This window comes from Camellia sinensis, chromosome 4, assembly GCF_055761805.1.
Source record: "Camellia sinensis isolate YWXY chromosome 4, ASM5576180v1, whole genome shotgun sequence".
NCBI classification, from domain to species: domain Eukaryota; kingdom Viridiplantae; phylum Streptophyta; class Magnoliopsida; order Ericales; family Theaceae; genus Camellia; species Camellia sinensis.
This window is the reverse complement of record NC_138964.1, coordinates 28,981,974-29,005,791: the sequence shown is the minus strand read 5'-3', so window position 1 is coordinate 29,005,791 and position 23,818 is coordinate 28,981,974. Positions and strand designations below refer to the sequence as shown.

The 23,818-nt window shown below is 36.5% G+C and overlaps 1 protein-coding gene across 1 annotated transcript; it reads left to right on the top strand.

Moving 5' to 3' along the window:
* Positions 1-1,874: 1,874 nt before the first annotated feature.
* LOC114273691 (F-box protein At5g07610-like) lies at positions 1,875-2,717 on the top strand. Its single transcript, XM_028215481.2, has one exon. It carries the CDS (start codon positions 1,875-1,877, stop codon positions 2,715-2,717), a length of 843 nt encoding a protein of 280 aa, XP_028071282.2.
* The last annotated feature ends 21,101 nt before the right edge of the window (positions 2,718-23,818 follow it).

Genomic DNA, 23,818 nt, shown 5'->3' with positions numbered 1-23,818 from the left:
CGCATGCCTCTTGTGTAATGCTCTTCACTAGCTTTAATGCTTTTGGCTTTAAACATGTCGTGTATGTGTTGCTTGCATGGTTTAGTGTCTTTAGCATGCCATTTCAGCACTGAAATTCTGCATCCTCCCTCATTTCTTCATTTTTCCATTTGCTTTGAGGGTTGGTTAACCTTATGGTTGTGTTTAAGCTTGAGATAGAGCTTGTGCTCAATGGCTTTAACTCTCTTTTGCGGGTTCCTCCTAGTCAAAGACATGGTCTCTCTCATGTCTTAAATCATCATTTGGCTAACCCCTCTCTCATTAGAGGCCTTTAACATTGGACTTAATCGGTTAAAGGACTAATCGGTAATATAAAATGTGTAAACAAGAATTGAGCAAAGTAAAACATGAACAAGATAAGCATTTGTGTTGCATTGCATGTGTTTGGATCAGACTTTAATCCAAACACAAGAAATGTGGGACGTTTCATACTCATAGTGATGAAATGTGTCACGTTTCTTGGTCGTCGACACCCTTGATCATGCATGATAGGGTGGAGGCTCTTTGAGTCTTATGTGCGCATTCATTAAGCTTGTACAAGCTTGGTTCTTTGGCCATCATGCATTGAAAATGCTTGATTAGTGGCTTGAGAGTCAAATGCCACACTCCTTTAAGCTTGAGAAATGATAAGGAGGGTGGTAGTACACACATTTCCTTGCAAATACAGCCATGCCTCTGTTTGCTCTCTGTTGCAGCAAAAGGAGGAAGTTCAGGAGATTAGTGGCCGACCGGCCACATGTACTAGCCGACTGGCCAGCAAAGCCAGCCGACCGACCACCAGTAGTGGCCGATGGCCCCCAATCATAGCCGATCAGCCATCAGTGTGGTCTTGAGATTTAACAGAGGCAATTTGGAGGCTTCATTGCTTGAATTGGAACAATTCACCAAATGTGAGTTTTAAGCCCACTTTGCGAAGTGGCAAAATCATGTTTTAAGCCCACTTGAGGGTGGCAAATCCGCATTTTAGCCCACTTGAAAGTGGTACTTTCAAACTATTTTCGAAAACAAACATGAGTTGTTTTGTTCCAATTCTTGCGATTTAGTCTATACTTGTATGTTGTGTGCATCACATAGTAATGTTAGATTAATAACCGGAATAAGAACACATGTGTTTATAAAACGAACATATCATGCTTAGTAGAGGCTGATCTTTGATCGGGCGAGTGGGGGTGCTCATTTCAGGACCTTTCCCTCTCGTGCCCAAGTTCCCGAGCTGAAGCAACTTTGGTGATGACGGACACGTGGCCTTTGGCATGAGTCAGGGTTTCCTACATTTTCCAAAAATAAAATATTTAGGTGGTGACTCTGTGATCTGGCAAAGCAGTCCAGTTTGGCATTATTTGATTTAAAATCGATTTTCCAAAATAATTTGCCGGATTGGACTCTTTGGTGTTTATTAGTCTCATATTGCACTTCATGAGATTAGATCAAAACCGTGACAGGAGTCCGAACTGTAGGACCTAATTCGCGTCTCTCCGAAAAGGGGGCATGTGAAGAAAGTAAAGCACTACACATACTCTATTCTTGCAGAGTAAAAACTGAAGCATCAAAGCATACAACAAAAGAAGAAGAAGCAGAAGAAAGCTTATCATCGGCTATACTTAGTCGGAACATTCATTCGCTGCTAAATTATTTGGCTCTCTCTCATCTCCGACTCCCAATTCACCTCCAACCACGCTCGCCGAAATCACCATTCCTCCATTTCAACCTTATATTTCTACTCAAACTGTTCGTCTCTCGATGAACAACTCCAGTCTGTATTAATTGCTGGACACCAAACTCTTCTTCCCACACTCTCATTTCTCGATGGTATCGTTGTATCAAGTTCTGCAACTATGATTGAACGCTCTTGCAATGGTTTAATCTTGTGCTCTAATGGTTTCAGAAAACCCCCATATATTGTTTGTAATCTCACCACAAAGAAATTCTCACTTCTTCCTGATATTGGTCCCACTTCATCTGAATCGTATCGTAAAAATGCTGCTGCTTTCTTGGCTTTTGATCTTGCGAAATCGCCTCACTATAAAGTTTTATTGTTTCATTACAGTTATGTTAATAATGGACACTGGGTTGAAATTGAAATTTACAGTTTGCAGACTTCGTCTTGGAAACACGTTTTTGTGCTTGATCCGCGAGGTGTGCCATTATTGTTCAGCGTGTTTTGGAACGGAGCAATTCATGGTATAAGCTATGGAAATGTTCATGCTCGATTTGAGCTTGAGGAAGAGAAATTGATACATACCCCAATGCCTCGAAACCCTAAAATCCTTTCTTATGATAAGATTACGTATTTTGGAGAATGTGGTGGCGATTTGCTTCTTATTCAGACTCCTCAGCGTTGTGCTATGGGATTCAGAATCCTTCAGATGCACAGGGATTACTGCAAATGGATTGTGAAGTACCAGGTCTATCTTAGACCCATTTTATTTGTGTTACCAAAAACAGCTCGAAAAACCATAATCACACGTTGTGAATTTAATGTGCTATGGGTCGTGAAGGGAGCAAATAAAAAAGATTTTACACTGGTGGTATCTATCCGGGGTAAAGTTATTTCTTATAATGTCAAGTCCAAGACATTGAAGGACCTTCATGATTTATCAACAGATGATCTTGTTTATTGGGGTGCAAGTTGGTGTAATACTACTTATCAATTCATTGAAAGCCTATCACATGTTTGATCATTGTCCTACATGTTTCTACTTCTTTCTTCAGCAGATGGTATGTCCCTCAATGAACTTTTCTATATTTCTATCTATTTAAGTATTTGTTATTGTTAGTTTCTTGGTTTGTGATGCTATGCTACTATCATCTTTTGATGTTTAGATTCTGTTTTAAGCTTGCATTACAAATAGATTTGGCATTCATCAATTAAGGTTGAAATACAACTGATGTACATAGCATAGCTCCTGTAGTAATAGAGCATTACTGTGATTATCAATTTTGTTGCTTTATATGTGAGCTCTATTTTGACCACAGTAATTCATTCACTCAAGTATCATTTAGATTGTTCCGATTACCAAAGAGGGTATGCTGAACTCATTCACTTCCTGGTTTTAATCTCCTAGTTATGATGTAGTTGGGTGGAATGGTTTTAAATGCTTAGGGAAGGAGTAGAATATATTGAAACAAAATGTTTTGAAAAATTGTTGGAATTTCATAATTGTCATCAACTTAAAGAAATCAATCCGCTGTTTGCAACTGCCATTAATTATTAGTAGTTCCTTTTCATGAGTTTCTTCTTTTGTAAAATTCTTCTAGTAAGACCATGCTGCTTCATTAGTTCTTCCAGAATAAAATGAATTTCCTTAATAAAATAAGAGATTTAAGGTGCAATAATTGTGTTTAGAATTGTGTAAATAGCAATTAATTTTTTTTTTAAAAGAATATAAAAAGAGAGAGAAGAAATAGAGAAGCACAAATACTATGTTGGTAAAATTTAATTTAACATTCAATTGTGATTTATAAGCCGTGCTCATTGTAGACACCCCATTTTTGACCGTCCTCAAAACTTGGATGTCATCGTTTGAACACTCGATGCTTATCCATGCTCGTGTTCATTTTGAGTTCTCCGAGGTCTCGGCCGCGTGCCTTGCCTTAAGATCTCTCAACTTGTCTGCTTTGTGCTTGGTTGTGGACCAGCACTTGTGTTTTTGCTTCTGAGGAAAGAGGGTGGTTTGTTTGCCATTCCCTCAACCCACCGGTCAAGGCTTGAAGCCATCGGCCTTGTTTTCTTGCCATCAGCCAAAAGTGTTGGCCGATCAGCACTATTTTTAGTCGGCCGGCCATTGTGTTGGTCGATCGGCCATTTTTGCTGGCCGAACCCTATTCCTCTGCTTTATGCAGATATTTTGTGCCAGCTGGCACCCATAATTGACCCCTTCCACACACGTGTATGAAGGAATTTGCTTCTTGGTTTAGCTTGCTTTGGAAGCTTTGAAATTGGATTTCTATAAGAAGGAAGCCTCCCCTCCCTTCCCAAGGGTTCAAGAATCTGATATAGAGTTCATATATCCCTCTCTCTCTCTCTCTCTTTGTATATTTGTGTGTGTATTAGTGCTTTAAAGGGTGTTTTGTTCATATTTTTGCACTAGAGCACCTAGTAGAACACCATCCTTGGTTGCTGAGGTGCTAATGAGTTGGTTTCAGAGTTCTTGAGTTGGTTTTGATCCAAGAAGAGTGTTGGAGCTTTGTTCTTGAAGGTGTTCTTCAAGGGTGAGCAAACTTGCTTTTAATACCCCATTTTAGCTTAAGCTTTTAGACCTATTTCCATATTGTTTTAAGCTTAACTATAAACTAAAAAAAGTTCTGTTTTTACATGCTTTAAATTATTGTTTAAGGTCATTTTTCGGTTGGGGGTTGTCTACCCCTTCTTAGGCCTTGTTTGGCCTTTTTTTAAGCTACCTGTTTTGACCCTTGTTCTTGGCTTTGCATGACCTTTCTACCACTGAAATCCAGAGGATTTTCAGTGGTGGAAAGGTGGTTTTGAGGTCTTAAATAGGAGAGGGTCATCCCCTCTCCTTGTTGTCTTGAATGCTTGCATAAATGGCTTATGTTGGTGGCTTGTATGCTTAGCTTGTTTTAGCTTCATTTCAGTATATATTAGGCTTTGTTTTTCCATGATATAGCACTGTTTTGACTTGGTTTAGACGTACCATGCATGCTTCATGTACTTGTCTTGTGATCCCATGATTTGCCTTAACATGCATCATGTTGTAACATGTCATTTTAGCATGATTTTGGCTCAACTTCATGAAGCTTCTAGCCTTGTTTTAACATGCTTGAGCTCTGTTTTTCATTGTTTTGGTCATGCTTACATTATTTTGTATAGCTACCATGCAATCTAGCTTGTTAGCTTTGGGTGTTTGAGTCACTAGCATGCTCTATTCGGATCATTTCAGTGGTTTGGCATCACTTGTAATGTTATTTCAGTCCATGTTTCATGCTCAAACACTTGCACTTATTACTCCTTTAATGTCTTAAACGGTTTGTGTTTTATGCCTTATGAATGTGCCATTGTGTATGCCACCATGCTTAGGCATTTGGGATGCCATCTAAGTGGGATTTTGGGCTTACTTTGACATGCCAAAACTCTGATTTTGGTTGCTTAAGTCATGCCATGTTTGGTTGTGTTAGGTGTAGTGTAACACCTCTTTTGTGGCCTTGCATGCCTCATGTTTTGGCATTGTGTTCTAGCTTGTGTTGGCTAGTTTTAAGCTCACTTTTGGTCTTGTTTAGACCTGCCTTGGGACTGTTTTAAGTCCCCTTGGCCCTTTGGGGCTTGCATCATGTAGCCTTGGTTTGTGTCCCTTGGCTAGTTTCAAGTTTTGAGCTTTATTGCATACCTTACTTGCATTATTTGGATGATTTGGCATCATCCCTAACATGATTTCAGAGCTTACCATGTTTATCATATGTCCATATTTATCCCCTTTTAAGTGTGCTTAAAAGTCGCCCTTTTTATGCCTAAGTGTTAGGTTAATTAGCATACATGTTTGTATGTGTATTTCATGCCTTTGTCGCATCATTTTGGCCACTGATTTTGGCCCATTTGAGAGTTGCCCATTTTGGTTTAAGACCATCTCCGCATGTTGTTGCATGCTTGCCTTGCATGTTGTTGCATACTTGGCCCCTTGCATTTTGTTGCACACTTGAGTTATATCGCATTTGGCATGCCCCTTTTGCTAAGTTGCTTTGCATGTTTGCATGTATTGTCCCTTGCATGTTGTTGCATGCTTGCCCCACATGTTGTTACATGCTTACCTATCCTTGAATATTGTCACATGCCTTGCATGTTCGCATGCGTGTCTAGGTTGCATTGCATTTGGTATGCTTATTACCATTAGCCTTGTAGGGCATTGTCATTAACATGCTCATGTTGCATTAGTTTTGATTGCATATTTGCATCCCTTGCCTCTGGATCAACCATGATAGAGTTTGGGCCCCCTTGTTTGTTTTGTGTGCATTTCATTTGATATCAAATGCATACTTGGCTCCTTTGGCCATCATGCATTGAAATGCGTGATTGATGGTCCGAGGGTTGAGAACCATACTCCCTTGAGTTCATAACATGATAGGGAGGGTGGTCGTGCAAACATTGTCTTGTAAATGCATTGCCATGCTCTGTTTTTCCTCTGCTGAAGCAAAACAGCATTCTACAGGAATAGATGGCCGGTCGGCCATCTAAAGTGTCGGTTGGCTACAAATTGTTGGCCGAGAGCCTCACATGTGGTCGATGAACAGTTATCCTTGGCCGATGGTCTTGTCACTTGGTCGATGGACTCTCAGCATGTCCCCAAGGTGGTTTAGAAGTATCCTTGAGACTTGTGCAGTTTTCAGAGGTGCAGAGTAGTGCAAACAGAGGCAACATGACATGGTGATGGATTTCCGAGTGAAGCCGACCGAGCATGCATGCATCCCTCTTCTCGAGGCTATTTTACTGCTTTAGTAGCTTAATTGATCAGCTTAATTAGTTAAGCGTTGTGTAATAATTAATTAGCTTGTTAGTTAGTTAATTAGATAATTTGTATTATTCTTTCGGACCCTCCATCGAGAGGGCTAATTGTGTAATAAGTGTACGTGTGTGTGATGCATGTCTTCCAACCCCCATTTCTTTCTCCCTTTTATTTAACCGCTTATGATGGTTAGTTTTAGGGCATGTTTGATTTAGTATCCTTATGCTATGCATGTTTGCATCATTCATTTGTATTGCATGCACCGGGTTCGACGCATCATACTAACTGCATTGTATTTCAATTCCAAGTTGAATACATGTATCAAAGCTGCATCTCATATGCCATTCTTAGAATAGCTGAGCCTATTCTAGTTTCATTTTGTATGTGTTGCACTAGCCATTGCTAACATGAACTAGGATCATGCATTGATTACTAACTAGTTTCTTGTTTTGGCGCGAAGTACACTGTGAGTGTTTATACTTTAGCATCTTGCATGTGTGTGAGCGTGAACATGACAGCATGCTTTCCATGAGGCTAATTGCTTATGTGATATAACTGCCTGAATGCCTGTGGGTAAAGGTTGGATTACTTGAATTGGAACGATTCATTGAAATCCATGTTTTAGCCTACTTGCGAGTAGCAAACTTCAAACCATTTCCAAACAAACGGATATGCGATGCTTTGTTCCAAATTAGGTGATCTAGTCTATACTTGTTTTGCCATGCGCATCACATAGTAATTCTAGCTAATTAATCAGAATAAGAACGCATGTGTTTTCAAAAATAAGATATCATGTTTAGTAGTGGCCGATCTTTGATCGGGCTAGTGGGGGTGCACATTGCATGACCTTCCCCAATCGTACCCAAGTTCCCGAGCAGAGGCAACTTTGGTGATGACGGACACGTGGCCTTAGGCACGAGTCAGGGTTTCCTAAATTCCCCTAAAATAAATATTTAGGTGGCGACTCTGTATCTGGCAAAGCAGTCCATGTTTAGCACTTCTTTACAAAAATCAGCTTTCCAAAACGATTTGCCGGATTTGGACTCTTTGGTGATTTATCAATCTCACATCACACATTGTGAGATCAGATTAAGAACCGTGACATTTGAGTCCGAACTATAGTAGCAAGGCCCAAGGGCGCGTCTACACTCATGTTTGGAAGGCTCAACTTGGTCTCTTCACTCAATGAGGATTGAATTGAGTCTATTAATTTGGTCTACATTTGTGGTGTTTGAGTTTTCAGAAAGTTCCAGAAAAGTAGGTTGTAGTCATTGAAATAGCATCTTACACTAGGAGCTGAGTTCGATTGCCAACTTCTGCTAGCTGTAGGTCTTAGAACGTTTAGGGTCATAATTTTATCAAAATCTCATTTTAATCTCTTAACATTCAATTATGACAGTCAGCATCTTACATTTTCACATTTGGTCAGTCTTATTATTGTAGCCTTTTCATTTAATAGCTTTTGCTTCAACAAAAAGAAAAAGAAAAAAAGGATGATTAATTTTAAAAAACACATTTTTTGTACACTTTTGTTTAGACAAACATGATAAAATGAAAATATTACAATTATCAGATCTACTTAATTTTTTGATAAATGATATAAACAGAAGACCTTACAAAATGAATAGGTTAAATTATCAAAATAAAACCGATGATGAGCCCCCTACTCAGACAACACCTGTCAATCCAGGTATGAATTGTACAGAAGCTCAATTTTTTTTTTCTTTTCTTTTTTTATTTATTTGCATTTTGGTCAGTCTTTTTTTCTTTTCTTTTTTATTTATTTTCATTTTGGTAAGCCACTAAATCATATGAGTGATGATACAATACACACCCTTCAAAAAAAGATGTACCATATGCAAGTTTTATAGCCAAATCACTTTTTAACATTAACTTTATAAATTATAATTAAATATTTTTCATATATATCTAAAATCCTTTTCAATTATAATTAAAATGGTAAATTATAATTTAACCCCCTGTGGTTTGCCTAAAAAACACAAAGCTCCCTATAATTTCATTTGTAACATTTAAACCCCTATACTTCACACCAAAGTGCAATTTTCGATGGAACTGTTTGTTTAAACAGAATGTGTGTTGCACGACCATAAATGGTGAGTAGAGCAATTTTTTCCGCCCAAAAACATATAAAAAATGACCAAAACACCCTTATTGGCTTATATATACATAGAATGGTGTAGTGTAACAAAGCATGGGTAACACTCTTGGACCATTACACAGGTTCTCTCTCCTTCATTATGTAAATATGCAACACCATCACCTTTTATTTCTCCTCTCATCTCACTACCATCACCTTCCATGCAAAATCACAACCAACCAACATCACCACCATTATATTCCATGCAAAACCACAACCAACTTCTTATCCCATGCAAAACCACCACTCAAAATCACCACCACAACTTCTCTCTCTAAAAATTAACTTTTCTTTTTATAATTCAAATTAGTAACAAACCCAACCCATGAAATCAAACAATTAATATGTGTAAACATTTAGATTTTTGAAATAGCATTGATGGGATTCATACCAACCAAATCCACTTTTTCTTCCCGTTTCGAACATTTCTTCGGCCCATTTTTTGGACTCCATAATTTTCTCGTTTCTTAACGATTTTATCCCGTTCTTTCACCAATCTCCTCACCTTGCTTTATACTTCATCATACGTTACCTCGTTTTCTCACTTCTTCCTGAAATGGGTGGTTTCGGCATATCGAAAGTTGTCCGAAAACTAACTTCACACATTTCAAAGAAACATCTCCAAATCCATTTCTTTCTTTTTCATCATCCACCCTCTTCTGTTGCTTCATTTATAGCACTTTGTAAAGGGTGGTTCTTGGTTTTGACAGAGCTGGGCAATGGTGGTGATGATGGTGGTCACGGTAAGAGAGAAGATATATATATATATAGAGAAAGAGAGAGAGAGAGAAAGAGAGAGATATACGAAGTAATACAAGATCATTTTTCCTTATACAAGATAACTGTTGAAATATGTATTATATATCAGTTAATATGTATGTATATATATCATATATGTATAATTGAAACTACCCATCAATTCTTCCATATGTATCATTTATGTATTATATATATCATATATGTATATCAAATATGTATCGTATATGTATTATATATATCAGTTAATATATATATCATATATGTATAATTTAAATTCTAGAGAGGGGGAGATGAGTATTTGTTTGGGTCTAAATTCTAGAGAGAGATATATGTATTTGATGATGGTATTAGAGGTGTGTGGTTTGCCATAGAATGAGAAAGAAGAAAAAGAAGAAGAGGAATACAAAAAATTTAAAGAAAATTTAAAGAATATTCTGGTTTGTAATGGCATTAAGAAGAAAATTAGGGAAATAAATAAGGGTAATTTAGACTTGTTACAATTTCTGTTATGTCCATCCAAAATTGCACTTTGGTATGAAGTATAGGGGGTTTAAGTGTTACAAATGAAACTAAAGAGGGGTCCGTATTTTTTGGATAAACCACAGAGGATTTTATAATTTACCCTAATTAAAATTACAACCACAAGAGGGGAAGCAAAATTGTTAAATGTCTATTGATCTGAATTTCAGACTACATATTTTAGATGCAAACGGGAAGCAAAATGTTAAATATGATGAAATGTCGCAATTGCAGATACTATAGAAAGGTAAAGGCTGCTTATAAATAATTGATCACCTGAGTCAATTCTTAAAAAAACAAAAAAATCATTGATTACCTTAACTAAATAAGTTACGTAATACTGTTATAAAAATTATATTTATGTATTATATTTTATTTATTATTTCTTGGAAATAATTTAAATGGGCCTTATCACTCATGTCTACCATCAATGCAGTATTATTCCAAATAATAATACTATGGAAATTATATTTAGGAAAAGACATCTCTCTAGTTGGAAAAAACCAATTAGATGATGTTGTTGAGTCTCAGCAGGTTTATTACGGAGCCTACGTCAATGATTCGAATCATTCAATATGGAAGGCTCGTCAAGTACTTTATTTATGCAAAAATATATTGATCGGATATCAATACTCACTTAATCAGATCACATTTATGTCAATAATTTAATCTTAAAATTATACTTACCGTTAATACAAATGTGAAAACATAACATAATTAAGAGGTTAAAGTGGAATTTTTTTTTTCTTCTAATGATCAAATTGAAAAGTAATACATACTTTGAAGGGGAAAAATTGTAAACTATCCTATTTATTAACGTGGCCAATTCCTTAAGATAGATGATGTGATATAATTTTAAAGGTTTTGGGTAATTGTAATTCGGTGGTGTTACATGTACCAATTAGTGTACCAACTAGTGTACCAACACTAGTTATGACATTATTATTGATCCCACTCATTAATCACATTATAAATACCAAAAACTTCTTAAATTATGCCACATCATCAATTGGTACACTAGTTAGTATACTAATTGGTGCATATAATATTATTCTTTGTAATTTATATAATGAGTGGGATCAGTAATAATGTCATAACACTAGTTAATGCACTAATTGGTATATGTAACACCATCAATTCCTTAATAATTGTGCTTTGGGCGGCGGGTTCATTTGTAAGAGGCAAACACACTGCCATTTTGAATGGCAGTAGGAGCATCCCCCTTCCCGCAAAAGAGATATACATTAGTAACACTATTGTCGTTGATTTAAAAAAAAAATTAAATCAATTGATAAGGGATTTTTATTGATAAATCTCATTTAAGAGTGTTCTAACCCAAGAAGTCCATGAAGGAAATTTATAACCCACTTAATCCTATGTATTTATATTTTTATTCCATAAGGTTCTCTTTCTTGATTTACACTAATTTCTTAAACTCTTATACCCTTATATTTAATGTTGATATATATTACACACAAAAAAATAAACATGGATATTGATTTTCATTATGTTTTGGTAGTTCCCATGCATCAGGATGTTGAATGTCATTATATTCACATTAATTTGAAATGAAAATTTGTCATTGTGTTGTTAGTTAGTATTCATATCATTCACACACCCATATAATATTGAATGGTGAATATGTTTTTGTCACGACCCCATTCTGCCCCTAGTAGAATGGTGCCATGATGGCCAGTAATCCGAGACTATCAAAGGCCAACTTACAAGGTTTCACACAATCAGAGTATACATATGGGGCTTACATGTGCGGAAGCAATAAATTTAAATCTAAGTTATCCATAAGAGTTGTGCATAAATCAAATGAAATGACATGCATCTTAAAATGGTTTTTACAACTTGAATACAAAATAAAATACATCTTACATCTTGATCAAAAGGCTTCTCAAGCCGAAATATACAAAAAACATGAATTAAAAACTAAGAAGCATAATCTTCAAGATGCTAGCAAAACATGAATCTGAAAACAACTTGTAAATAACATCTAGGCGTCACCGCCTTCTTACTCATCACTTACATATATATAAAGGGGGGGTGAGCTTGGATACTCAGTGAATGATATAAGTAATAAAGGTTTGAATGAATGATATCCGAGATCTTTATCAAAACAGTACATATCATAGCTTGTACAAAATCAAGGGATGAACCAAGTTCATCTATCAAAGTCTTTCAAAGCTTCAAGGGATGCTTGCTAGCATCAACATAATACAAGGGATGACATTCCTGACAAAACAAGGGAATAATCGACCCGGAATCAATTAGACAAACCCACCGTACAAGACAGTCGGTGGCAAGGGAGATATCTCAAACAAGGGTACTAGTTGCATTATAGTCCCCTAGCACTAAGGACTTTCCAAGAATGTCATCAAAACAAAGGTAATACTTGATACAAAAGCTAATGGATAATCATTCATCCTTGATCAAATACTTTTCCAAAACAAAATAAAGCAAAGCTTTTATCAAAACATTATAACATAGTTTTATTATAAATACCAATCACAATAGCTCTTCGGATGTAGGGCTTAAGGCAAGAATCCAAGACCTACAATCATATAGCAAAGTCCACTGAATGCATTTCAAGAACACAAAAAGGAATGCTCAAAGATGGTTGTGCAATGCACTCTCAAAACAAGCTTTACATGAATGAAAATGATCCTAACATTTCTTTCCAAAACCAAGTGAGACAAAGCAAAACATGTGCTGGAAGTCAAGACACTGTTTTTCTTCTTGGAAAAGCATGCTGGGTACCAACCAAGTCTCGGAACGGATGCCCAGAGGTGACCCAGGCTAAAATGGCCTAACTGGTGAACTCAGGAAGTCTTGGCCAAGGTCCCACACCTCTTGGCCGAGGTGTGGTCTCCTAGGCCTAGGTGCGCGGCTGCTTGCCGAGATGTAACAAGGTGCCGGCAAGGGTGTGCCATGGTCGGGCTAGGTGTGTGGTGGTCGGCCTAGGTGTGCATGCAAGATAGGCTAAGGTGCAAGTGATCATGCAAGGTAGGCTAAGGTGAGATACGATGCTTGGCCTAGGTGTGAGGTCTAGGCAAGAGTGGGTCTCAGTGACCACACTTAGGCAAATGAAGTCTGGAAATCTGGGTTTCCTCTAGAAGAACATGAATGCTAAAATCATAACTTCTTATTCAAAATTTGAGATTTTATGATATGAGTTCAAAAACATGGACCTGGGTACCCATAGTTGAAGATTTCATGAAAACAAACACAAAAAACATAGGACTTGGTATAAACTTTCGGATCAAAACATGATTTTCTTTTAAAAACACAAGAACATCACTTTCTCTCTCTAAAACAAACTTTAAATCAATGCATGGCTCATGAATCATGCTAGATCATGCAATGTGATCATATCAACGTAAAGAACAACAAGAGTAGATCGAGAATCTAACTTGAAAACACGAATCAAACAGTTCAAACTCTAAGGATCAAGCTTGGAAATCTAGTTCTCTCTCAAGAACTCCTTTTTCTCCTTCCTAGAGCTTCTCTCTCTACAAGGCAAAGATATGGCAAAATGATATAGATTCCCTCACTGCTAGCTGGCTTAAACCACTCCTAGGACACGTGGCATCATCTGATCAGATCTCCTAAAAAAGGTGCCAGAGTGAAAAGACAAGGATATGACAAAGTGTGTACAACAAGTAAGATGACATGGGTACTCTGACAAGGCAATGATCCCGGATCAAGACATAGGCTTCGGACAAGAAGGTTTCAACGATCTCGGCTAGGAAGGATAACACTTGACCTAGGTGTGCCACATCTTGGCCTAGATGTGCCACACCTCGGCCTAGGTCATACCAGTCCCGGAATAAAAGGTTTCTAGGTTCAAGGATCAAGGATCTAGGACGCCTAGATGATAACATCTCGGCCTAGATGATACACATCTCGGCCTAGATGATGACATCTCGGCCTAGATGATGACATCTCGGCCAATATGCCAAGGTGAAGGTGGAGGTCAACCAAAGTGGTTCCAAGATGGTCTTAGGTGTTGGCGCTCAACGGCCTAGGTATGAAAGGTTCAAAGGTGTTACCAAGGCTTGAGACGGCAAGGATAAATGGCCTAGACTTAACACACCAAGCAAGGAACAAAGCATGCATATAACACTTAGGCAAAACATGAAAGCATCAAAACAAAACAAGAACCTTTACATAGGCAAAACGAATCAAAGTCTAAAGAGGCAAGCTTATCAAGGCAAAATCATGTAAACGCTCATGAATATGACTAAGACAAGATGAGGGTTGTTATAGTTTTCACTATGTTCATTACTATAATGCAAATATTCACACTCTTGTTAGAAAACAACCATGCTCCAAAAAATGAATAAAAGCTCAATGTGAATGTTCATACAGTTCAAATTCCAAAATATCAACACCAAATAGACCTCAAAACGTATATATATATATATATGTATGTGTGTGTGTGAGGGGGGGTGAATCAAAGTTAGCAATAAAAGAATTTATATAGTGTTGATTTACAAGCAAGCTAATTTGTTCCAACATGTCAAAATTATTTGTACTAAACTGTCTTAAATGTGAGTGCATCCAACAATTGCCAAAATGTGGTTTGTCTCACGCAGCCAAGCTACAGTTCTGTAAACTTTGTGCTTTTCATTAATTTCACCAAGCCTATCATGTTGGATCTAGATTAACACGCTGCATGTCAACATTTATGCGGTTAGCTGTAGGTGGGCTTTCATCTTTGACATGATATTCGTCCCTTTTTCGCTTGTGTGCAACGTCTGTTACATGAGGCATTCACATTAACACAATATTTATGCAATACAAAAAATCAACTGAGTCTTCTATTTCTTACAGTGAAAACACTGATGCGAACATTTGAAATACTAATGTGAACATTCACATATCTGAGCACAAGTGTGAAAATTCACATCTTTGGGCACTGATGTGAATGTTCACATCTATGGACAATGATGTAAACATTCACATCTGACAAAGAATTGAATGGAATGGGGATGGATTATGCATTTATGTTGACATTAGCACAAATTTGTTTGGCATGTATGTTCACATTCAGACCACAAGAGCGGAGAATTGCATTTTTTTTGTGTGTGACAACAACAGTGTTGAGAACATCCACACCATTGATGTGAACATTCACAGAGTTGTTAACATCAAACATTGAAATACAACTTACAATATTAATGTTAACATCAATAGTAAAGATGTGAATATTTACGTGAATGTGGATTTGAAAACAAAACTAATAGTGGAATTAATCAAAGTGTGCACCAACATATGTTGATTTCTTATATTGTCAAGAACAAAATTTCACAACATAAAGGAAACATTTGCGTATTATCTCAGCATCAATATTTACATAACCACATTGACCAAACCCAGGTGACCATTCTTTTAGCAATAAGTATAATGTGAATGTTCACACTAATATTTACATGAGTCATATTGTGAATAATGTCATAACTTCAAAAAGGGTAAATTACACTTTTCACCCCGACACTTTACACAAAATCTCACTTTAGTCTCTATACATCAAATTGAGACACTTAACCCCCTACACTTTTGGTCAAGTGTCAGATTGGCCCTTCTGTTAATTGTGAGGCTAATAGAAGTTATCCTTTAGGGAGGTAAGTGTCACAATTTTGATGTGTAAGGACTAAAGTGGGATTTTGTGTAAAATGCAGGGGTGCAAAGTGTAATTTATCCTCACATGTTTTTCATGCGACTGACCTCTGTTGACAATGAGGCTAACAAAAGGGCCAAAGTGACACTTGACCAAAAGTGTAAGGGGTTAAGTGTCACAATTTGATGTGTAGGGGCCAAAATGGGATTTGATGTAAAGTGCAGAGGTGCAAAGTGTAATTTACCCCTTTTGAAAATTCTAATTGAGCCACAATTACATCAAGACAAGACCATTATATTAAAATCAAGTTGGCTTGCATAGTGTCAACATGCATAGAAACACATTGAGCAATGTGAATATTCACACAAACATTTGAGACTACAAAACTGAGAATAAAGCCGATAATCAACATACAACACAACAAACACCATAATGTAAATTTTTAAAATGGCTAGCCTTAGAATGTGAATGTTCACATTGGTTGTTACTCAATAACAAGGGAAACAATAAGATATTATTATTTACAACATGCCTACAAGAATTCACATTGAACTAAAACAGGGTTGGCAACCATCCAAAATTGGGGCTGTAAATATTTGATCACCATGAATAACCAACAATACCAACAAGTCCGACATTGACATAAGGGGGGAGATAGGGAGTGTATTACAAAATAATAACACTTGACAAGATAAAACCAACAACAGTAACAAAGGGTGGAAACGTTTACATTGGTTCTTAACCATGATGTCAATATGGACATATGTTTTCACTCAATAACATTAGTTGCCAAAATGATGTAAATATTTACATCGTCTTAAATCATCATGTAGAGACAATTTACGTTTAATAGTCAGAAGATAGTGGAAAATTTGGGGTTTTATTCTAATTATTAAATGACTATCAACCAATGATGGATCTACGGGTCGGAGGGGAGGGAGGGGGGCCGCACCCCCAAAAATTTGAAAAATGTCATATATTATATTAAAAATTTTAAAATAACTTAAAATTATAGGAGTTCGCACCCCCAAATTTTTTGTAGACAATTTCAAAATTATAAAGAGTAGCCCCCCAATTTTTTAAACTATAGAGTAGCGCGTCCCCCCCCCCCCCCAAAAAAAAAAAGACATAATCTTGGATCTGTCCCTGCCATCAACAACACCTACATTGAGGGGGAAAATAGGGAGTTCATTACCAAATCCCAACCACAAACATTAATAACAAGTTAATGTAAATGTATACATTGGTTTATTTGATTCCTATTCAACAAAAAATCAACAACACCAACATTGACAAATAGTGAAAATAGAGAGTTCATTACAAAATCAAATCCAAAAACAACAATAATAAGTCAATGTAGATGTATACATCAGTGATTATATTAATGAAAAACAGAGGGTGGAAGGATGATGCTTAAGTTTGCTCCTTATTGTTGGGGGGGGGTCTGGAAATACCTAGAACTGAGGAAAAATAGTCGGACGGCGGCAACCGCAAAAGAACCAACCACCCTTCTTTCGATGTAAACCTTCGTAGTGGTAAGACGAAGCGGAATAGCAATGGCTGGCAACAGTAGGCGGCGGAGGATGCTAGTAGGATGGTGGTGAAGCGATGTGAAACCTAGGATTACGATTTGGGAGTTTTGGGGTGGCAACGATGACAATTTTGGGAAATAAATGATATGTGGAGTGAAATCTGGGAAGATATGGAATAGGAACAGTTTTGTTTTGGGAATGGAATAGGCACGTTTGAAAGAGATGGTATTTTGGTCTTACTACAATGAATGGGACCTAATGGGATAATCAAAAATGGTTTGGGTTTTATGGTATAAAAGTCTTAGAAAAGGGATTTATCAAAAAAAGCTCTCATTTGATAATTGTATTTTATTTAATTTATTAGGTTAATTATTAAAAAAAATAGTGATAATTGTATTTTTAAAAATAAATTATTTTCTTTTTATGAAAAACATGATAAATTAAATTTGCTACAATTATCAAATTGATCAATTTTTTTTTTTTTTTTATGAATGAAACATATAAAATATCTGACAAAATGAACAACTTTAATCACTTAAACGAAACTCATGATAAATTCTATGGGCTCAAACAACACCTTCTAATCCAGATTATAAGCAAGAGGGAATCTGGCGTCCTACAACTTATTATACCAATGTATGCTTATTTTGGTTTTGTTTGGGAAGTGGGTTGACTTTTTGATTATTTTAGTTTGGGCTAAAAATGTTGGGTATACCTCCTTATGAAGTGTGGGGCCCAATTGATTTATTAAAAGAGTTTTAATTTGGTTTGGTTTAGGTATAATATATTTTTATATATTATATCTAATTTTGTGGAGACCCAATTCAATTTGGAAACAACTAAGGTTTGATAATAAATCCTAGATTCACAATATTTTAGGGGTTTTTTTGGCTCATCCCTAGGTGAAGAGAACGGCTGCTACATACTCCACTTTGGTGAAATCAATTATTTGGGTGTGTGAACAGTGGAATTAATTTGGGTGGTTCTTTGCTTCGTTTTCGGTGTTGATTTGGTTCGTTATTTTGGATCTTTTACAACTCTGATTCTGAAGATTTCTGTTTATCTATTTGGTGAGGTCTTTCCTCTTGTTTATTTGTGATTATTTGGAATTCACCTAATGGTGGTTTTGTGAGACCATTAGTGTCTCGTTTGTAATCGTTTGGAACTTATTTGGTTGATAGTGGAATCGGATTTCGATCCCGTGGACGTACCTCACATTGAGGGAACCACGTAAAAATTCTTGTGTTGCCTTTGATTTAATTTTTCCGCATTAGTTTTTATTCCCATTGATTGATTTACTTGTGGGGAATTACATATTTTCCCTAACAACTGGTATCATAGCTTACGGTTTATTTGGGTTTATTTATTTGTGTAAATCAATGGAGGGGAATGTGGGTCGTATGTCTAGCTTCAATGGAAGCAATTGGGTAACTTGGAAAACTAAAATGGAGGACCTATTAGTTTGTAAAGATTTGTATGGACCCATTGAGGGTGATAGTGGCAAACCCGAAGGTATGAAAGATGATGAATGGAATAGGCTTAATCGAAAAGCCGTTGGCGTTATCCGTCAATGGATTGATGACAATGTATTTCATCATGTTGCTACTGAAACTTCGGCACATGATTTATGGAAAAAATTAGAGGGCTTTTATGATAGGAAATTAGCCACAAATAAAGCCTTTCTGTTTCGTAAGTTGGTTAATTTAAAATATAAAGAGGGCAGCCCTATTCCGGAACATCTAAATGAAATAAAGAGTATTGTTAACCAACTTGCTTCTATGAAAATTGTTTTTGATGATGAGTTGCAGGCTTTGATGCTACTTAGTTCTTTGCCCGAAAGTTGGGAGACTTTGGTTGTGACTGTTAGTAATTCGGCGCCCGATAGAGTTGTCACAATGGGCCAAGTCACTAGTAGCCTGTTGAATGAAGAAACTAGAAGAAAATCAACGGGTTCCTCTTATTCGGAAGCATTCGTTGTGAGAGGCCGAAGCATAACAAGGGGGAGGAGTAAGACTCCTCATGGGCGTGATCAAAGCCGTGACAAATCAAAAGATGGTTCTTTTTCAAAGAAAGACATTGAGTGCCATTATTGCCATGAGAAAGGGCACATGAAGCGGGAATGCCGAAAGCTCAAGAATAAGGAGAAAGGCGTGACAAAAGTGTGGACAAGAAGCAAGAAGACACAACAGCAATTACTACTGATGATCTCATGGTCGTTTGTGAAACTGATTGTATCAATTTTGTGGGCCAAGAGAACACTTGGGTGATTGATTCCGGTGCTTCTTTTCATGTGACTTCTCGAGTTGATTTCTTCACTACCTACACCGAAGGAGATTGTGGTTTCGTTCGAATGGGTAATGAATGTTTGTCCAAGATTATTGGTATGGGTGATGTTTGCTTGGAAACAAATTTGGGCTGCAAGTTGTTGCTTAAAGATGTGAGGCATGTTCCCGACATTCGCCTCAATTTGATCTCTACTGGGAAGCTAGATGATGAAGGCTTCAACAACAAATTTGGTGATGGAATATGGAAGCTCACAAAGGGTTCTTTGGTGGTGGCTAAGTGCAAGAAGACTTATACACTTTATTCGATGCAAGGGAAAATTTGTAAAGGTGTTGTCAATGCACTTGAAGATGATACTTCTACCGAATTGTGGCACAAGCGGCTTGGCCATATGAGTGAAAAGGGGCTACAAGTTTTGTTCAAGAAAGAGCTTCTACCCGGTTTGAAAGGTACACATCTTAAAACTTGTGTTCATTGTTTGGCGGGTAAACAACATAGAGTTTCTTTTCAGAAAAATGTTGCTTCTAAAAAAGAAAATGTTTTGGAGTTGATTCATTCGGATGTTTGTGGTCCTTTAAAAGTTAGAACACATAGTGGTGCACTTTATTTTGTTACTTTCATTGATGATTATTCAAGGAAAGTTTGGGCTTTTCTACTAAAAACTAAAGATCAAGTTCTAGAAGTATTTAAACATTTTCAGGACATGGTTGAAAGAGAAACAGGGCAGAAATTGAAGTGCATCCGATCAGACAATGGCGGTGAATACATTGGGCCATTTGATGAGTATTGTCGCAGCCAAGGTATTCGGCATCAAAAGACAGTTAAGAAGGCTCCTCAACAAAATGGAGTTGCCGAGAGGATGAACCGCACCATTGTGGAAAGAACAAGATGTTTGCTTTCACAAGCTAAATTGCCAAGATCCTTTTGGGGCGAGGCATTGAAGACAGCGGTTGACGTGATCAATTTGTCTCATTCCTATCCTTTGAATGGTGGTGTTCTAGAAAGAGTTTGGACCGGCAAAGATGTGACTTATGAGCACTTGAGAGTGTTTAGTTGCTGAGCTTTTGTTCACATTCCAAAGGATGAGAGGTCCAAGCTTGATAGTAAGTCAAGACAATGTATTTTTCTTGGCTATGGGCGTGATGAATTTGGGTATAGATTATGGAATCCGGTCGACAAGAAAGTCATTCGAAGCCGTGATGTTGTGTTTCTTGAAGACCAAACAATTGAAGACTTTGGCAAAAGTGATCAACCGGAGCCAAAAACTAGTGATCTCATTGACATGGATCCATCTCCTTCATCTTCGGTGGATGATGAAAATGGGGGAGATGTGCAGCCACCTATTGAAAATGTGGAGGATGATACTAATGCTAATGAGGTTGAGCCAGAAATTGAGGAAGAGAATCCAACTCAAGAACCGCTACCACAAATTGAGTTGAGGAAATCTACAAGGAACCGACAACCTTCAAGAAAGTATCCTCCCAATGAATTTGTGTTGATTTCCGATCAAGGGGATCCTGAGAGCTACCAAGAAGCAATTGAGCATACAAAGAAAGGTGATTGGAAAAAGGCCATGGACGAGGAGATGAATTCCTTGCTTGAAAACCAGACTTATGATTTAGTGAAGTTGCCTAAAGGGAGGAAAATTCTGAAAAATAAGTGGGTTTTCAAATTGAAGAATGATGGCAAGAATCTGAGGTACAAAGCACGTCTTATTGTGAAAGGCTTTGTACAAAAAAAAGGTATTGATTTTGATGAGATTTTCTCGTCTGTTGTTAAGATGTCTTCGATTCGGATTGTACTTGGCATGGCTGCAAGTATGAACCTTGAAGTTGAACAACTTGATGTGAAGACCGCATTTCTTCACGGTGATCTTGAAGAAGAAATTTACATGGAGCAGCCAGAAGGTTTTGTGGAGAAAGGGAAAGAGAAATTTGTTTGCAAATTGAAGAAAAGTTTGTATGGCCTCAAGCAAGCCCCGCGGCAATGGTATAAAAAATTTGACTCTTTCATGATGAATAATGGTTTTTCTAAAACCACTTCGGACCATTGTGTGTTTGTGAAAAATTTTCCGGATGGCAAATTTATTATTCTTTTGCTTTATGTTGATGACATGTTAATTGTGGGTCAAGATTCTACCATGATAAACAGGTTGAAATTGGAGTTGAGCAAGTCTTTTGCTATGAAAGATTTGGGATCGGCAAAGCAAATACATGGTATGAAAATTGTTCGTGATCGCAAAGAGGGATTGATTTGGTTGTCTCAAGAAAGCTACATTGAGAAAGTTCTTGAGAGGTTCAACATGAATAAAGCAAAGCCGGTTGGTTGTCCACTTGCGGGTCACTTCAAACTTAGTTCAAATCAATGTCCTACAAGTGAGAAAGACAAAGAAGAGATGTTGAAAGTTCCTTATGCTTCAGTAGTTGGTTCTTTGATGTATGCCATGGTTTGTACAAGGCCGGATATTGCTCATGCAGTTGGTGTGGTAAGTCGTTTTCTCTCTAATCCTGGTAAAGAACATTAGGCAGCGGTAAAATGGATTCTAAGGTATCTTCGAGGGACTTCGAAGGTGTGTTTGTGTTTTGGGGATGGTAAACCGATGCTTGATGGGTTTCACAGATTCTGACATGGCCGGTGATATTGATTCTAGAAAATCTACTTCGGGGTATTTGATGACTTTTGCAGGGGGAGCTGTGGCATGGCAATCTAAATTACAAAAATGTGTTGCTCTCTCAACTACCGAAGCTGAATTTATTGCCATTACGGAAGCTTGCAAAGAAGAGTTATGGTTGAAGAAATTTTTGCAAGAGTTGGGTTTAAAGCAAGAAAAGTATGTGCTTTATTGTGATAGTCAAAGTGCTATTCACTTGAGTAAGCATTCTACTTTTCATTCGAGATCGAAACACATTGATGTGAGATACCATTGGATTCGTGATGTGTTAGATTCGAAATTGTTGCAACTTGAAAAGGTTTACACGGATGATAATATTTCAGATATGTTGACTAAGACTTTGTCGAGAGACAAACATTTAAAGTGTCGAACTTTGGCGGGGATGGTTGATTTCTCCACCTAAGTCGGTAGGGGGAGAATTGTTGGGTATACCTCCTTATTGGAGTGTGGGACCCAATTGATTTATTAAAAGAGTTTTAATTTGGTTTGGTTTAAGTATAATATATTTTTATATATTATATCTAATTTTGTGGAGACCCAATTCAATTTGGAAACAACTAAGGTTTGATAATAAACCCTAGATTAACAATATTTTAGGATTTTCTTTTGCTCATCCCTAGGTGAAGAGAACGGCTGCTACATACTCCACTTTGGTGAAATCAATTATTTGGGTGTGTGAATAGTGGAATTAATTTGGGTGGTTCTTTGCTTCATTTTCGGTGTTGATTTGGTTCGTTATTTTGGATCTTTTACAACTCTGATTCTGAAGATTTTTGTTCACCTATTTGGTGAGGTCTTTCCTCTTGTTTATTTGTGATTATTTGGAATTCACCTAAGGGTGGTTTTGTGAGACCATTAGTGTCTCGTTCGTAATCGTTTGGAACTTATTTGGTTGATAGTGGAATCGGATTTTGATCCCGTGGACGTACCTCACATTGAGGGAACCACGTAAAAATTCTTGTGTTGCCTTTGATTTAATTTTTCCGCATTAGTTTTTATTCCTATTGATTGATTTACTTGTGGGGAATTACATATTTTCCCTACCAAAAAAAGTTTCGTTTGAATTAGATTTTTTGACTTTTTTTTTTAATTTTTATAAGAAAAAAGTGAAATGATTATGATTTAGATATAACATTTTATCTTATTAATTTTTTAACTTATTTTATATTTTTACGACTATTTTAATCTTTTAACCTCCCAACCCAACCGAACCTACCAAAGGAATTTTCATGAATAATTTATATTTGGGCAAATTATACTAGCAGTCCCTATAGTTTTCGGGCTCATGTCATTTTAGTCATTGACTTTTCAATTGTGACACATTTGACTCTAAATTTTGAATCTTGTTTCAAATAAGGACAATTGAGGATACCATTACTTAATTTTAAGGGCAAAAATATCAATTTGATAAAATATAAACTAATTTGACAAAAATAAAAAATAAAAAAATATTTTTAAATTTTTAAAAATTATTGAATGTGTTTGGTTTGAATTTTCTAGATTAAGTTTTTTGAAAACTGAGTTTTTTGGTTTTCGTGTTTTTTTTTTGTTTTTAGTGAATATTTTTTAAATTTAAATATTTTTTTTAATTTTTTTAGATGCACCTTACTTAGATGTATCTAAAAAGTAAAAAATTTGTGAAAAAATATTTTAAAAAATTAATAAATACCTAAAAATACCAAAAAATATACTGAATTCTTGTATCTTTTTTATTTTTGGTATTTAGTAAATTTTTAAAAGATTTTTTTACAATTTTTTTAATTTTTATGTGTATTT

What these genes read in the sequence shown, in the direction of transcription:
- LOC114273691 (XM_028215481.2), top strand. Translation starts at nt 1,875, where the DNA reads ATGATTGAACGCTCTTGCAATGGTTTAATCTTGTGCTCTAATGGTTTC.